The following is an 18,795-nucleotide window of genomic DNA, read 5'->3' as shown; positions in this document are numbered from 1 at the left end:
CCTATAATTTTCTGCACTCTGCTAAAGTATTTTGAACCTACTAATTTGTTAAGATGCAGAGATCTACTTTGCCCATATATTTATCTCCCTCAGATTCTTATACAACAGTTTGCATGTTATTAAGGCTCAACAAAAGCCAAGAGTGTTGGTGTGTGCCTGTAAGCCCTGCACTCTACAAGGCTGAGATAGAAGGATAACAAACTCAAACCCAACCTGGTCAACTTAGTGAATAAGTGAGACTCTGTCTCAAAGAAAATATTAAAAAGGGGCTAAGGCTGTAGCTCAGTGGGAAGATCCTGGCTTTAATCCCCAGTACCACACACACATACACACAGAGGCCCTATCAAGGCCAACTGGATGACCAAGTGTAGACGCTGGCCTTCGAGATGAGTTTAATGTTGCTTGGCTTGATGGTATAGACATAGAAAATCTTAGTTACATTTACACATGTGGATGACATAAGTAGATGTGAACTGAGAATAGTTTATATGGAAACATGACAGTCTTGGATTTATAGAAAACAAACTGGGCATGGTGGCACATGCGTGTAATCCCAGCACTCGGGAGGCTGAGGCGGGAGGATTGTTGCAAGTTCGAGACCAGCCTGGACTACAAAGTGAGCTCAAGGCCAGCCTGAACTGCATAGTGAGACCCTGTCTTAAAAAGACAAAAAAAGAGAAAAGAATAAAAAGAAAAGCAAAGAAAAAGATAAAGAAAACAAACTAGAAGCTAACTATCTAGGGACTTTTCAATAACAGTGCTTTTAGGTCTTGAGTATGGATTTGTGATGGAGATCTTCTAATTCTCAAGCAAATAGGATAATCTTATTATTATAAGATAGCAATTAAACTTCTTATGACTTTGAAAAAATGTTGTGCCCTCAGCACTAAGGGCTGGTGGGTCAGGGCGTTAGACCTCGCTTTGCTACTGATTTTGTCTGTAGCCTTGAGAAACCCTTTCTCTTCACTGCTGTTTTGCTTCCTCAGCTGAAAAATGAGGGCATGGACAACACATATTTTCAAATTTATTCCACATCTTGGGTTCTGCCATTTTATGAATGACAGCTTAGTCATTTAGTTTGTCAGAATCAGAGAATGCTTATATGTTTTGTTTATTTAGCCAGGTGATATTTTCCTTTAGTGCTCAGACCTTATTCTGGCAAATGAATGCACTCAGCATATTTTCAGTGTCAAAGTGTCCCTGAGACAAAGTATGTTTCCATTTGCCTGAAGTTTTGCATGGCACTTTCAAAATTAAGAAAAAAGATGGTGAATCAGCTCTTTTGGAATAAATAACAAGTTGAGTTAAAAACAAGAGACCTGTTTAGATAATAAAGTGACTCAGCATCTCCAAAAGAATTAAGTGATCCAGGGGTGGTAATGGTGGACTGGGAATATAGTTATTCATACAGAAGGGAACTGAAAATAAATCTATTAATTAGTTGCTATAGAGGAAAAGATACCAGTGGCTTCTTAATGTTGCTAGTGTCTATTTTGACTCTTCCTCCCTGTTTGTTTGCTTTTTTTTTGGTGGGTATGAAATATTTAGAAGAAACTGGTAGAGATTTAGGTAATAAAATAATGACAATGGGGCTGAAAAGGTATAGTCAGGATTTAAAACATAGCACCTTTGATAAACAATGTCCAATGATGAGTGAAAGAGAGGGACAAGATGAATAGGACTCCAAAGATGGCAGCTTGGGACATGAGCAGATTATAAAATTGTTAATAGAAGTGGAAAATTTGGGCAGCATAACAAATTCCTGTATGTGCACATACCTTCAGTGATGTTAATGTGGATTATTTTTGAGGTGTTTGGGTGGATATTTCAGGCACTTAAAACAAATTCTAGAGATGGTGGTAATCAGCTGTAGACAGGCAGAAGCCCTGAGGCACAGGTAAAATGGTCTCATGTAAAAACACAGACAGACCTTTGAGAAATATTGGGTTGAGGATGGGGGGGGTGTGTCAAAATTTTGGGATGAAGATAAAAATGTAACAAGTCTAGAGAGAGAATTATTAGAAGGGAGAATGACTTTTTTTAATTTTAAAGAGAATAGTAAAAAAATAATGAACAGTAGCAAAATACCAACATCACAGACAAAAACAAAACAAAGCAAAAACATTAAACATGATACTGGGCTTCAAAACAAAATGATAGGAATTGACAGTGGTTGTTATATTACACATTTTATCTTCAACAAAGTTGCTCAGATTACCAGATGTAAGAATGCAAGATTGATCAAACCATTAAAGAGAATAAAAAATAATTAAAAAATTATAAATGATACAGAGCTTTACTAAACAAGATGGTAGGAATTCACCAATGGTTGTTATATTGCATATTGTTGTCTTCAAATCAGTCGCTCGGATTACCAGATATAAGCATGTAAAATTAGTCAAAATAAAAAAAATGTAAGCATTAACTGTTCCTTTCAATAAACCCCCAGACATCAGCAGTACGGTTATCCCAGCTATCCTTCTCTCTCTCTCTCTCTCTCTCTCTCTCTCTCTATATATATATATATATATAAAATATATATGAATGGCATTCTTGAAAGTATTGAAAAATAGCTAATTTTCAGAGGCTGGAGGGGAGAGTATATCTTCGGAAGTACTGTAAAAGCTAAGTAAGCTAAGCATGAAAGTATATCAGTGGATTTGATGACATAAGTAAGTAATTTCAGCAAAACAGTGAGAACAATGAACTGAATAAAGACAGCATGCTTTTAATTTGTTTTAAGTTTGAAACAAGGAAGGACACAGGATAGTTGGTTTGACAGGAAGATGAAGTACATAAACATGTTTTGTTTGTTAGTTTGTTGATTTTACCAAAGAGGACCTTAGAATTGCTTTAGAAAGTTATAATATAGATGGAATAAGTCCATTCAAAGCAAGGGGAAGTATTTTGAGGGGGGTTAACAGCAAAATGTCCTTTGCTGTAATAACTTATAAAATGTAGCATATATTTTGATTACATCTCATATGCTAATTAAACTTGGATAAAGGTAATAAGGGGAAGAGAGGAATGACTCCAAGACAAAATCTGGAAAAGTATAGATAGCGCATCTTCAAGGGGTGCTTAAATGTAAGTATATGTGGTGGATCAGTTCCTACCTTTTGGACCACTCTTGGTTGTAGCTTCATGATGGGAGCACATCATTTACCAAAATAATGGTTTCAACAGAAGAAAATAACTATATGTATATACATGCATGTAAATAAAAGATATAGGTTGGTAAATTATGCTCACTCTTCTATTTTCCAAGTTGGGAGATATTATTTTCCAAGCCATCTTCTGGAAGTAAGGGCATGGTGAGTAGTGCAGTCTGATTATGAAGAGTGGTAAAACATCAGACAACCAACTCAGGCAATAAGACAGGGCACTTGCATAATGTACTTGGTCCTAGACACAGTGTCTTCAAGTTGGAAATTATTTGTGGCATTGTCTAGTGATAGGGATCCTGAATGTAAGTGCACATAGAAGTTTGTACATAACAAGAGTGAGGATGGGTGGGCACATGATGAAATGACATATGTCAGCATGCAACCTACCAAAATTGAACCAAGAGGACAAAACCATATAAACAGATCTACAGCAAGCAGTGAGACTGAAGGAGTCACAAACAGTGTAACAATAAAGAAATACCAGGACTATAGAGGTTTACTGATTAATTTTACCAAGATTTCTTTACAGAAGAACTCATACCAGTGTTCCTCAAAATATTTCATGAAATAGAAAAGGAAGGGAAATTTCCAAACTCATTCTATGAGACCAATATCACTTTGATACGAAAATTAGACAAGGACACCAAAATAAAAGAAAACTATAGCCCACTATCTCTGATGAACACAGATGCATAAATTCTCAATAAAATACTTGCATTTTATTCTTTTTGAATAAAACACATTAAAAAGATTAGTAATCAAGTTGGTTTAATTTGTAATGTACGAAGATAGTTCAACATATCCAAATATAATGAAAAATGCCACATGAAAAGACAAGGATAAAAATCGTGTAATCATCTCAATTAATGCCTTAAAAAGTCATTGATAAAATTTAACATCCCTTCATGATAGAGCCCTGAAGAAATGGTATTGAAAGACCATACCTCACTCTATTGAAGGCCACACATGACAAACACATGGTGAACATCATTCTGAACAGGAAGAAAGCCTTTCCTCTAGAATCAAAAGACAAGGGTGTCTACTCTCATCACTCATTCAAAATACCTCTTAAAATTTTAGCTACAGCAATTAGGCAAGAGAAGTAAATGAAAGGGATGAAACTAGGAAAGGAAGAAGTAGTCAAATTTCCCTTGTTTGCAGATGACAAGAATCTGTACTTAGATGACCCTGAAGACTAGACCAAAAGGCTTTCAGAGCTGATAAGTTCAGTAGCAGGACATAAAACCATCACAAAAGCAGTAGCTTTTCTATACACTAATAATAGACTAGCTGAGAATGAAGTCAGGAATGGAATTCTATTCAACATAGTTTTTTAAAAGTATCTAGGGATCAATCTAACAAAGAAGGTGAAAGGTCTGTATCAGTGAACATTTCAGAATACTGAAGAAAAAACTTAAAAAAGATGTTATAAGGTGAAAAGACTTCCACCTCACTGATTGGCAGAAATAATATTGTTAAAATGGCCGTATTATCAAAATTCAGCTACAAAATCAATACAATATCAAAATAATGAGAACAGTCTTCACATAACTAGGAAAAACAATCCCGAAACTCATATGGAAACAGAAAGACCCAGAACAGGCAAAGAAATCCTAAAACAAAGATGAAGGCTGTGTATATCACAATACCAAATTTGAAACTACATTACAAAACATGGTAATAAAAACAGCATGATATGGTCACAACTATAAACATATTCACAAATGCAGTGAAATAGAAGACACAGAAACAAACCCATACAACTTCAGCTATACAACTTCAGACTCTGGACAAATGTGGCCAAAAATATATTCTAGACAAAGTACAGCTTGTAACAAATGATGCTGGAGGTTTGTCCACTAGGCAGATATCTAGGCTGCACCATTGGCAGCTGTTCTTAAAGGATTACTATCAAGAACATATAAAGAACTCAAAAAAAATCAGACCTCCCAAATTTACAGACCCAATCCAAAAGTGGGCATCTGAGATAAATACACACTTCTCAGATGAAGAAATACAAATAGCAAATAAATATATGAAAATATGTTCAGTATCACTGGTCATTTGAGACTTGCAAATTGAAACAATACTGAGATTGCATCTCACTCCAGAAAGAATGGCTACCATCAAGGAATCAACCAGTAACAAATGCTGATGGGGTTGTGGGGAAAAAGGAACCTTCCCCACTGTTGGCGGAAGTGTAGGCTGATGCAGCCACTGTGGATATCAGTACGGTGATTCCTCATTAAGCTAGGATTGGAGGTTCATTTGACCCAGCTATTCCCTTTGTGGGTATCTTGTCAGCAGAATTAAAAACATTATACCACAGTGATATATGTGCACCCATGTTTATAGCGGCACAATTTGTAATAGTTACATCTTAGAAATAACCCAAATGCCCATCATCCAAGGAATGGATAAGAAAAGATGTGGTATTTTTATATAATGGAGTATAACTCAGCCATAAAGAAGGATAAACTTGAGGCTTTTATAGGTAAATGGGTGCAACTTGAGACCATACTCACAAGTGAAATAAATCAGACACTCCTGTGTAAACACCATGTTGTCTCCCTAGTGTGAGAAGCTGAAAAAATAAGTAAGACTCAAAATATACAATAAATGTTGTAAAATGGGAAGAAACTTAAAAAGGAAAGAGAGAATGGGTTAGGGGAATGGAGAAAAGAAGAAAGGGAAAAGCAAAAAGAATATATATATGTATGTGATAGTTAAAATAGTTATACTATTAATTTCTCTTAGTTCATTGAAAAGAAGCGTTTGTGCCAATATTGTTTGAGCAATTAAATGCTGATATCTTGTACTCTGAGTAACTAATTTAAAGATAATAATACACTATCTATTAACCATTGTTACCCTCCTATTATCTTGTTTTGAAATTTTATTTTTTCTTTAACATAAAACTATTTAAAAAACCAAATTATTCTGGAAAAACTGTATATTCATTTGGAAAAAAATTGCAAGTAGTACTCTATTTCTCATGCTGACCAAAAATAATTTCAAAATGGATCAAAGACCTGGACATAAATTATGAAACTTTGAACTGCTTAGAACAAAACACAGGGAAAACATTTTAAGCCAGAGAAACAAGCAAAGACTTCAGAATAGTACTGTTATAGCACAGGAAACAATAGTAACAACCAACAATTAGGGTTACAACAGTTTAAAAAGTTTCTATCTAACAAGGAAAACAACTAACAGAGTGAATTAACAGCCTACCAAAAGGGAAAAAAATTTTGCCAGCTTTGCTTCTGACACAGGAGTAATATCTAGCATAAATAAAGAACTAAAAAAAAATTAACAACAAAAAGTTAAGTAGCCTAATCAATCAGTGAGTACTTCTCAGGTACAAATGGCCAACAAATATATATGAAAAATGTCAACATCTTAATAAACAGCAAAAGTACACTGATATTGCATTTTATTCCAGTCAGCTTGGATATCATCAAGAATACAAAAATAAACAAATACATAAATAAATAAATGCATGCCAGTAAGGGTACAAAAAGGAAGGGGGAAGAAACTTCAGTATAGAAGTTCCTTAAAAACTAAAAAAATAGAGCTATCATTCCACCCAGCTATACCACTACTTGGTATATACTGAAAGGAATTAAAATCGGCATGCTATAGGGATGACCTACCTACCCATGTTTATTGCAGTACCACTCACATCAGCTAAGAGATGAAACAGCCAAGGTGCCCGTCAACAAATGAATGGACAAGCAAAATGTGGTATATGCACACAACCAAGTGGTATTCAACTGTAAAGATATACAAAAATTAGTCATGTGCAGGAAAATGGATGGATCTGGAGACCATCATGTTGAGTGAAATAAGTCAGACTCAGACAAACATTATGTTTTTCCTAATATGTGTTAATCTAAAAAAGGTGACATAGAAATAGAATAGAGAATATTACATAAGAGGAAGGGCATGAAGGAAGAGGGAGAGGAGTGCTTCTGGGAGGGATGGATATGATCAACATATGTTATGCACACTGAAATCCAATATTTTTTGAAACTATTAGCCACTAATAATAGAAGGAAAATATAAGGAAGAAAGACTAAATTCAGACAGCCTTGGGTTTTAAAGTAGACTATTGCCATGGTCACATTTTAGGCAAGTTTTTGATCTCTCAAAGCCCTTTTCCTTATCATTAAAATGAAGGTAATACTACTACCTACCCAAGAAATTTCTTGTCAGATTGAATACCATGATGCCTACAAAATGTTCTGCTCATGCCCAGCACCTATATGATTACAACTGTGATTGTGTTCTTAGTGACCTGTACTCAAACAACTATAGAAATCCTCAATCTAAAGAAGGAATTTTTTTATTGCCTTTGTTTTTGAGACAGGGTCTCGCTATGCAGTTCAGGCTGGCCTTGAGCTCACTTTGTAGTCCAGGCTGATCTAGAACTTGCAACAATCCTCTTGCCTCCGCCTCCAGAGTGCTGATATTAGAGGTAGGCACCACCATGCCCAGCTAAAAGAAGAATTTTTGAGGATGTAAAAAAAGACTGATGTCAGAAACCAGAGTCTCAATAATTGGTTGTCCTAACCTACAGATGTGTTCTGGTTTTGTTATACAATGTTCGAAGAAAATTATAAAATGAGCTAGCATTTTGAAATTGGTGAATCTAATATTGAAAAAATTCTGACTTCTCCAGAAAAATTGAATATCTTCAACTGAGGGTCTACATTCTCATTTGGAAACAAGGTGCATGGACAAAGTTGCTCATTCCAGCTTGTGTGGGAAAGGGTGGGAGGTTTCTTAGTTACTTTTCTCATTGCAGAGACAAAATACCCAACACCCACAAGTTAGAGGAAAGGTTAATTCTAGCTCACATTTTGTTGAGGTTTCAGTCCTTAACTGGCTGGCTCCAAGTCAGGGCAGCATGGCAGAGGGACATTGCAGAGGAGAAACTGTTCAGGGTGTAGCAGGCAGAAGGCAGCAGCAGCAAGCTGCAGCAGCAGCAGCAGCAGCAGGCCTACCTTCTTTCTGTCCCTTTATTTTCCATCCAGGCTATAAACCAATTGATTGCTGCTACCCTTACCCAGGTTGGGGCTTCTATTATCCACACCCTTAGTCCTAGTATCACACCCTTAATCCACATTCATACACCCTAATCCAGCCACTTTCAAAACTTCCCACCTATTACTGCATGAGGCTTGTGGGGAGGGGCATCTACATACAAGCCATAACAAGAGTAAGTACTCTGGATTCCAATAGTGGGTCTTCCACACTATAAGGTTAGGATAAATTCCTTTCTGAACACTTTCAAATTAAATGCTATACAATTGCATTGTATCTGATAAAAGAAAGACATAAGTTATAAATAAAGTAGTATACCTCAGTCTAGGACTGGGTGGGCTGAGATGTTCCAGTGGCACTGGATTTTATTTGGTGGCAAAGGCCACCTCAGTAAATTAATGGGTCATGGTTTAAAAGCAGGTACCCTAAGCTGGTCTTGCCTGTCTCTTGGACCTTTTCACTTCTTTCTACTGGTGCAGGTGGCCTTTGATGACAGGAATACATGGATTGGGATCATTATAGGAGAGTGAAGTCTATCTTTTCCTTCTGTAACTATGGAAGAGTGAGGTGTCACTTGGCGTAACGCATATGACCTTGAGTTGGGGACACCTCATGGGTGACCAAAGGCTAAAGTCTGAGAAAATTTAGAGTGATAGTTCCCAACTAGGTGTGATTTTGTGCCATTACTCTCCCTACTCATGCTTCCTACTCTTACTCCATATTTAGGAGACATTGGCAATGTCTGTAAATATTTTTGTCATAATTCAGAGGGGTTTTCATCAGCATGTAGTGAGTAGAGACCAGAATGTTGTTACACAGAATCCTGCAATATAAAGGATGGTCTACACACCACAAGGTATTATTTAGCCCAATATTTCAATAGAAGTAAGGATAAGGCACCTTGCTTTCCAAGAGTCCACTCCTGGGTGCTTATTAAAATTAACCTAATCACAGCTGACCTAGGCTGTCTGCTTAGTGGCTGTGTTAAACCAAACCTGAGGCATAACTTAGCAAGGGCCAAGCTTACCTTTATTCAACTCAGCCACTTCAGATGCTTCGGCAAAGCATATGAAACATTTCCAGATTATCCAATTAAATTCCTCCAACATTACAAGCACAATGAACCAGACAATAAGTCAAGTAATGTCTATGATGTAAAGTGGGGGTTGTCCTTGGACTTAAAGAAATTATCATATCAAACAAGAGAAGGACAGAAATTCTGCTTCTTTTAGGATTTTCTCATTTCCTAATAAGCCTTTAGAGCCAATTTGTACCATTATTACGAAGAAGAATATTGATACTCCAGAAACTACAAATTTAAAAAAAGCAGATAGCTTATGGCAGTCGCTAACCAAGCATACCTCTTTCTTCATATATACCTACATATAATTTATCTTGAGAATCTAAGTTAAAAAAAGCAGTTAACTAGTTTTCCTGGAAATTTAGAAGAACCGATTAGGAAACACAGGTTAGTCAAACAAATAATTCTACTGAAACGAAATAGACAATTACGTAGTCAATATCTTTCAAAGTTAAATGTAGTTTAATAAGAACAATTATTTACTGCTGTTGGTTTTTTGTGATTGATAGGCTTTCTCCTCAGAGAATAATTGCTATAATAGCAGGAAGTGTTGACAGTTTGGAACCTGAAGTTATTTTGAACTATTTTCATAATGCATTCTGTCAAAATGAATTAAAGCAACTGAGAAACGGTATAAACACTCAGGTTTTAAAAGCATACTACTCATCTAAGTGTATTTTTAGTAGCAACAATGTCAAGATTCATTACATATTTGACTCTCAGGCTTACAAGCGAAAATATTAATCTCTTGCTACTCTGGAACCCTGGGACATTCACTCTGGGACCCTGGGACATTCATCTGCCAGGCACTTAGTTGAGTGCCTGGACACTGGCGCAAGCCCCTTCTCTGTCTACACAGCCCCTGGTTGTTTGATCTCTGCTCTCTGAGGGTCACACTGAAGACATCTCTACCTCTTGGCTGAACCTCTCCAACAACTCCAACTTGCACACCCAGCCACCTGTTGACTTCTTTAGCTGTCCGCCAAGAGGACATAAGCATCTCTGCCCTCCCCTTCCTTTCTCTTTTAATTTCATCACGTAAATGACATTTCCAATCACCTAGGAGCTCAACCCAAAAATCTTGCAGTTAGGCTGGGTGTGGTGGTGGACACCTGCAATTCCAACACTCAGAGGCTGAGGCAGGAGGATCACTGTGAGTTTGAGGCCGGCTTTGACTACATAAGTGAGCTCAAGGCCAGCCTGCACTGCATAGACAGACCACATCTCAAAAAGTCAACAAATAACAAAACAAAACAAAACAAGGTAAAACAAAATGCTGTTTGATGACTTTCAGGGAGAACCAGTGCTCTAAAGAGTGGAAGTGTAACTCAGTAGAAAATTTGTAATAAGATTTCAGATTGCATTAAAAGTCATACATTTAGTAATATTTGCATTTCCTGTGAATTTATTCTAAGGAAATAATGGAGGAAGAGCAAAAAATTGTGTCGATAAAAATATTAATGACCAGTATTGTTTGTTTGTAACAGTTTAAATAAGGTCAATAAGAACATTCAACCAGGACTCTTGGGTTTTCTGAGGGTTTTCAGGGTACTGTGACACAGGTCTGACGTGAAGCTGTGCAAATATCTTGCTTTATGTCACTAAGGACAGCCTTGTAGAGCTAGATTAAAAATCAGGTCTCCAAAGTGGATTCTTTTTGGGCTCATCTGAGGGGATTGCATATTAGTAGCCCTGGAAATATGTCAGAATAAAAGAAACAGAACTGACAAGCACTTCTTGCTTAGACAAAAGCACAGGTTGAAGTTGGTAGGAGTGAGCTCTGAGGGGTGGAGGCTGAGGGCTCCCCACATTCCCTCCTCTCCAGGAAGAGACTTACTTAGCTCTTGAGCTGCTTATGCTGCTCCCAAGGTGAAGGGGTCCACTCAAACATGGGCTTTTGATTTGCTGTGCTGTGCTGCAGCAGCGTTTGAGAGTTTTCCTTTCCCACAGGCAGCATTTAATTTTTCATTAAAATTGAGTGACTGACTATTCAAAGAATGCCATTGTTCAGTGGGTACTGAATTAGGAGTCCAAGGGTTTCTGCAGTTCTGATTTTAAGTCTGGTTTTAAGTATTTATGTTCCATACTGAAGTAGCTGGAATAAAGGGCCCAATGTCTAACTCATTCTCTAAGGTTTCAGAAGGCAAAGTTCCACGTGTATATTCACACATGGATCCATGCACACATAAGAAAAATATAAATAGTGAAGGTGATAAAGCAAGATCATTTGAGGAAACCTGCTACCACGTTTTTTACAATTAAAGTTGAAGACATAAAAGTAAACTTCTAACCTGATTTTTAAAAAGAAACAACATGAAATCTGCTTGAAAACTTGGTAAATATATCACCAGGATAGTTATAAATGTCCCTTCACAGCTCGACAGTTATGAATTTCCTTGATCATGTGAGCCCAGATTTTTCCATATAAAAACTTATGAACTGAGATATTTCTGAACTTTTTTCTAAGATTCAGAATAGACAAATAGATATACTTATATTTGAAGAAAATATAAAAGTCAGTCATGTAAGATTTTCTAATTTTTACCTTTGGATTGCATAAGCATATGAGATCTACAGAATTACTGTCAAATCTATTATTTTTGCAATATCATGTTTAGAATGTTGAAGGTCACTTGAGAGCTTGATATACTTATTTATACGTTTTTGACAAATACAGCACATAAAAGTACTATGATTCATCAACTAAAGTGCCTGCTATGAACACAGCAGAGGTTGTTTAGGAGTCTAAGGACACTCAGAATGGAAAAGGATCTGACAGTAATTAAGAGTAGAAATGATATACTCAAATTAATGTTAGTGAAGCATTAAACCAAAAGATGATTTCTGAAAAATAAAAAATTCCAGTAAATAGCACAAATAAGTAGAGGATTTAAAAAGATTATTTTAGCTTTTAATTTGTAAAAAAGATCAAAAGTAGTGAGAAGTCCAACTCCTAAGTAATGCTAAAAAGTTCTACTAAAATAGTGCTTTGGCTATTTGGGCTTTGGAGATTGATTTCCAATTCTATTACTCTCCTCTACATTTCTTCCTTAAGAAATTAGTTTTAAAAATAAACAAATAAAAAACAAAACCCATAAAACCCCAAAGTATAAATAAATACCTTAAAGGTTAATATATGAATATGACTTCCCCAAATGGCACATTAGAAAGAAAACAGCATTATATTGTTTGACAGGAGAACTTCACTTAGGAAAATGTAAACATAGCTTTCATACTTGATACCCTTTGGGAAACTATAGAAAGTGACTTCTCCCTGGCCAGTAGCTCATATTTGGAGTGCTGATCACTCTTCTGTCTGCTTCAAACTGATCTTCACTAAGACTCTTCACATAAGACATGGAATGGATGACTTCCATACTGAAGAAATAAAGCTCATGGTTTGGTGCTTGAAGATAAACCTGATGTACTGAGATACATCCATAACATCCTGAATGTTTTCTAATACTGAGATCATCCTTCAAAAAAAATCTAGCAGATTTCTCAAATTTAGAAAACATTGACACATTGAAGTACTTAGTTTTAAGAAACTACAAATCTACACACTTGGAGTTAATTGTAATGAATATGAAACTGATTTCAACTAGTTATAAAAAGGTGGCTACTAAGTTAGCCATGAAAAAATGAATTATAGTAGCAATTAACTTAGAGTATGGTTTCCCAGAGTAATGAATGGATTACAGAGCGATAAAGTATAGGTTAATATTGCTGTGGTTCCTCCAATTCTGGCTTATTTTTTAGTAGATTTAGGTTGGGAATGACTTAATATTTTTTAAAATAAGCTTTTGTGAGGACATTGTTTTAAAATGCAACCTTTTTATTTTCCTTTAAAATAAATTTTCATTTTCATGGTGATGTGGAGACTTGATTTAAGAAAACTTTTCACTACACCATTTCAATACCTCAACTTGTGTGTGTTCTTAAGCGAGAGACTTTCTGACACAAAAGACTTTCTAACACTGTTCGGATGACCTGAGTGTGGTGCATTAATAACTTGTATTTTCCATTTTTCTCTCTTTTGCAATTTATAGCTGTGTAGCTAGATATCTGTGTCAGCAAATACCTGAATTTTCCTACTCACTTCAGAATTGAATTTACAAAGAAGGTATTACTGTTAAATTACTTGCCACTTAATCTTGATTGCTTTCTAAAAATTTTTAGCCAGCAACTAGTTTTCTGGAAAAATGATCAAAAGTACAAAAAGTCATAGAATCACTCTCATTAGCCTCAAGAAAAAGATTCACTGAAAAGGGTGGAGTAGACTACACATTCCTTATGCTAAGAGACTCTGCTCTGTGAAATATTTTACACCCTCTGTTTGCCAGGTATATATCTGGTTGGTATATATAAAAAGCCTCCCCATTCCATTTTCAGCTTTTTTTTTTCCTCCCTTTTTTCTAACGAGAATGCTGGCACACAGCTTACCTCCAGGAATAGCTCAGAACTGATGATCTCAATTTAGTAAGGAGAACCACATTATATTTTTCTCTGTTTTGGAACTACTCCCTCCCATCTCTGTAGCCATGACCCCATAAGAGCTAGATGATCTCAATGGAAATGAAACACTTAGCTTTGCAGAATGTGCAAGAAGGAGCATATTCACATCAAAATTATGTATTTTCAGTCTAAGCTGTAAGAATTGTAATGTTTATCTATGAGAACAACCTTTTTTTTTTTTTTTTTTTTTTTAGGGGTTGGGGATTTAGCTCAGCGGCACAGCACCTGCCCAGCAAGCACAAGGTTGTGAGTTCAATCCCCGGTACAGGGAAAAAAAAACCAAAAAAAAGAACATCCCTTTTTTTTTCAAAGAAAGGTTTTGTATGTAAAGCACAGGCCCAATGTATTAAAATACATTCTCACTTATTTCTTAAGCTGAAAGGATTTTTCAAATAATTGCTATAATTCTTAAGGATGGCAGAGAATATTCGTACGATTTTCATACTGGGAAATGCCTACATTAGGTGTTATAAAATATACTGAGAACAATCTAAGAGAGTAGATGAATGCATTTAAGTTTTTCTCAAACGACAGCTCTATTTATATCTTTTTTTTTCTTAGTCATTCTTGAAAATACAGCTTCTTTTCAGAGAATTGATCAGATTAAGTTCCACCGTGAAACGAACAAAACTGAAACGAGAAACATTAGCTCTCTATATTGTCCTATTAACAGTCTGTAAAAACTGCTCATGAATTTTCAAAAGAGCGTTTTTCCAATCTCGTATTTAACAAATTCTGACATTTCTGTGTTCGGCACAGACACGTGTGCCACTTTGCCTTGCTTTACACAAAAACCATCGGGAATTCTGTGTACTTACGGAAGCACAGCTTTCAGACTTGTCTTCCACAAAACCGATCTGGCAGGGCGTTCTCTGATTCTGTAACCAGTAGTCTGTGGACTCCAGCAAGCTCTTGCTGCGGAGAACCTGGGGGAACCAGAACACCTTCTCAGTGCTTGTTCTGTGAGCCTTCCTATTGAAACAAGCAGCTCTCTTCTAAAAAAAAAAAAAAATTCTGTAGGTGTTTGTTCTTTTCCTCAGAGTATCTGGAAGTGAAGAAAAACACTTCCAAGGTATTAGCACCACTAGAAAGTGCAACATATTCCATCAGAAATGGTTTGGGAGGGCACATTAATGTTAACACAGGTATTTCTTCCTTCACCCGGAAACTTCAAAGTATGTGTGACTTTTGCAAAATTTGCACTCAAATGATTTGTTGGGGTATGGCCCAGTCAGCAATGAGGATAAAATTTCATATACTATTGTTATTTTATAATATATTTTTCGAGACAGGATCTCTTTATGTAGTGTAAGCTGCTTTTAAACATTTTGATGTAGCCCAGGCTGACCACAAACTCATGGCGATCCTCCTGCCTCAGCCTTCCCAGTGCTTGGATTACAGGCGTGTGCCACCATGCCTAGCCTTTTTTCATTATTTTAAATACAGTCTTTTTTCCTTTCTGTGCAATGTTGATTTCTCATTTTTTCAACACTGCTAACATAGGTATAAAATAGGGCACAATTCTTCAAGAATGCATAAGGTACTGTTGTTAGGTTTAAAATGATTAGGAATAACTCCATTGTATTAAAATAACCACTTTCTAGTTAGAAATACTACGGTAAAATAAAAAAGTTAAATATATGCAATAACAAAGCCAAATATGATTTGTAAATGCCTTCTTTTAGGGCTTGGATTTTAAAGCAAGCAAGAAAAAGCACATTCAGGAACAATGTATTCTGAAAATGCAGTCTTATGAATAACCAGATGATCCAACTTCTAAGGATGTTAACATTATCCAACTATTACATTTTTTTCATCTTACTCAACATTTCCCATGCATATCCTGGAACTCTATTACAGTACTGCTCTGTATTAAGTACTGTAATAGAGTTTGATTCCTACCTTCACTTAAACACCATAAAGGATTTAATTAAGTTTTTAAAGCTACTAAATTAGAGTGACCAGTTACATTTCATTTGCACAATAGATTGTTTATTTTGTGAAGACAGAAATATATTAGTTTTTGTCTATAATTTGAATTAATAATAGAAATCTGACACATTTTTTTCTATAACATTTTTATTTTGGAAGAGTGATATTACTTGTAAACCTTTTCTTACTCAGTGTTTATCGTCATCCAGATGTGGTAAATTTTCATCTTTCTTTTGCAAAATAACATACAGTCTCTGGATAAGCAGGCAACTGAGTGATGAATTTATGCTATTACTGCAAACTGAAGTTGGCTGAAGGACTTAGTCCTTCTACAGATTTTCCCTAACAGCGCTAAGCCATATCCATTTTAGTTCTCCCTCCCTGATTATGCAGTGGCATTTTCCAGTGACTATATGACCTGTGACAGCACAACAGAACAACATAGGAGCAGACAGGCTAGCACAGCTGTCTTAGGTCGGACTTCAGAAAATTCAGAAGCGCATAAAACTGAACTCACACTGTTTGCACTAAAATTTTTATTTTGTTTGGGAAAGGAGATTTTTTTTCATAAAAATATTTAACAGCCTGTTTATTGTTTTTAATTCATTTTAAAACTAAATAAAACATTTCCACTTTTAATTTGTTATATGCAAAATATCAATGTGTGTAGCCCATAAAAACAAAAGCTTCTTGAGGTTCCCAAGAAGGTTTTTAAATTGCAAAATAATTTTTATTCGAATGTTCTGGGACTTGCACTATAATTTTCTCATATATATATATATATATATATAAAAATATATATATTTTAACTTTTCACTATAATCATTATGGTAATATTATAAGGAAGAGACTATTTTAAAAATAAAGGTCATTGGAGAAATTGTCATTTTGAAGATGAAGTACCTTAAGGCTCAGAAATTTTGGAGTTTTGCCCCAAATATTTCAGAACTTAACTTTGGATTTGATCTTGAAGACACCAAGGTCTGTGTGTAAGACCTCTTCACACTGATGCCTTTTAGACTATGTCTGCTTTGGGGTGAGTTTCTGAAAAGTGATATGTATCAAATTTTCGTACACAAAAGTGTACTTTTATGGGTTTTCAGTTTAGAATTATAGTTTCAAACTACAATTCAAAGGAGACAATTTTTTCCAGGAAGAAAGTTTACTGACAGAAATTGTATAATTTAGCTAATCAATTTGGCAGTATCAGTAGTATTTTAATTTCTCAGAGGAATAAATGATTTTAAATCTGTTTGAACTATCATTAAATGAACCTTGTCATTGGAGTTCTGCCCCTTCCCTTACTTTGATCCTTAGAGTTGAGAATTCCCATCACTTAAGGCCCTCATTGTGTCTGCGCCCTGTGAACATTAGAAATTTAAAATATGGGCACCCAGCTAGGGAGATAGCTCAGGGGCACAGTGCCTGCCTGGCAAGCACAAGGTCCTAAGTTTAATTCCCGGTACCAAAAAAAAGAAAAAAAAGGAAAAAACAAACAAAAAACGTGGGCACCAAAGCAATGTAGTGGGTGATTCTACTTTTAATGCAGTTTAATAAACCTTCTAACAGAATCCCCTCTTAGCCATTTCAAAGCGCACTACTCGCCGGGTGTGGTGGCACATGCCTGTAATCCCAGCACTTGGGAGGCTGAGGCAGGAGGATCGTTGCGAGTTTGAGGCCAACCTGGGCTACAAAGTGAGTTCAAGGCCAGCCTGAACTCATAGGGAGATCTTGCCTCAAAAATACAAAAATAAATAAATAAATAAACAAAGCTCACTTCTCAAAATTAGACTTTGGATCTGGTCAGCTTGGATATAACTAGGGCATATAATATTATGTTGACAATAAAATAGAAACAGAAAAACCATTGTCCCGTAAGTGTTTGACTTTTTCTTGTTCTGTGTCACCTGAGGAGTGGTCACAGAGTTCAGCTGCAATGCACTGTCTTTCAAGACAGTGTTGAACTGGGTTGCCATTGTCCCGGTGAACTCAGAGGCTGAGGAGAAGATGGCGGAAGACATCATCCTGCCATCAGCCACTCGGGGTTTCCCACAGCCGGGGAAGGGACTCCGTGATGAGGAGGCCCGCTAAGAGAAAAGCTGGTTTTCTGTCTGGTTTCTCTCACATTTAACTTTACTAACCAGAGAAATCAGCATCGAAAGAGTAGTATGTCGGCCCTTCTACTTTAAAGGTATTACTTTTTGTACTTACTTTAAAAATAAATATTAAGAAAATACAAGTATCCTATCTGCAGACTAAGGAAAAAGTCAGGTGCTTTTGGATTGGCTCCTTCCCTGGAAAATGCTAGTAAAGCATCTCAGGGGGCTGTGCTACAGCCCTGTCATACTGAATATCTTTTAAAAGGCGCATCTCTAATTGGGAGGAAGCAGAAATGGTGGAGTGAGGAAGTTGAATTTATTTATTTATTTATTTATTTATTTATTTATTTATTTTTGGTACTAGGAACTGAACTCAGGACCTTGCTCTTGCCAGGCAGGCGCTTGTACCACTGAGCTACATTCCCGGCTCAAGGAAGTTGAATTTAAAACAAAACCCGAATTTTAAGATTATTAAGAAGATATATTTTGAAGGGAGATTCTTCATTGTGAGAGTATTTATTTATTTTGTAACTTTAAAATTTAATTTTATTTAACATAACTAAGAGTTCATTTGATTATATTAATAATTAAAATGCATTGCTCGTATATTTCACCAATAGTTAGATTATTAATTATTTAATGCTTATATTCTTTGATTTTTTATCAAAGAAAGCTACTATAGACCTATCTGAGCTAAGGCTCTGATATTCATAATATCTGATTTGAGTGTCTAGACTTGAAGTGCAGAATGAAAAAAATATACATATAAATATATAAATTATGTATGCATTTCATAAAACAGTGCCTAGCATGCATTAAGGGCTCAATAAATATTCACTTTCATAAAAATTATTATTTATTTTGTTGAAGCTTGGACAGGCCACTAATGTTTTTTTTTTTTTTTTTACTGCAAATTGAGCCCTTGAGTCAGGTTTTCTGTTACACTTTATTT

The 18,795-nt window shown here is 35.8% G+C and overlaps 1 protein-coding gene across 5 annotated transcripts in view; it reads right to left on the bottom strand.

Moving 5' to 3' along the window:
* Window positions 1-18,795, bottom strand: part of Sphkap (SPHK1 interactor, AKAP domain containing) — a 170,394-nt gene that overhangs the window by 102,026 nt on the left and 49,573 nt on the right. For 3 of the 5 annotated variants that reach the window (XM_013519984.1, XM_013519982.1, XM_013519985.1), the window contains exon 3: window positions 14,631-14,807. In XM_013519984.1, coding sequence (XP_013375438.1) covers window positions 14,631-14,807 — 177 coding nt within the window. The remainder of the gene's footprint in view (window positions 1-14,630; window positions 14,808-18,795) is intronic. The other 2 variants (XM_013519983.1, XM_005395434.2) reach the window with 1 other exon arrangement.

Source organism: Chinchilla lanigera, unplaced genomic scaffold, assembly GCF_000276665.1.
Source record: "Chinchilla lanigera isolate Chin_1 unplaced genomic scaffold, ChiLan1.0 scaffold00052, whole genome shotgun sequence".
Classification (NCBI taxonomy): Eukaryota; Metazoa; Chordata; class Mammalia; order Rodentia; family Chinchillidae; genus Chinchilla; species Chinchilla lanigera.
The sequence above is the reverse complement of the archived record's forward strand: the minus strand, read 5'-3'. Positions and strand labels throughout refer to the sequence as shown.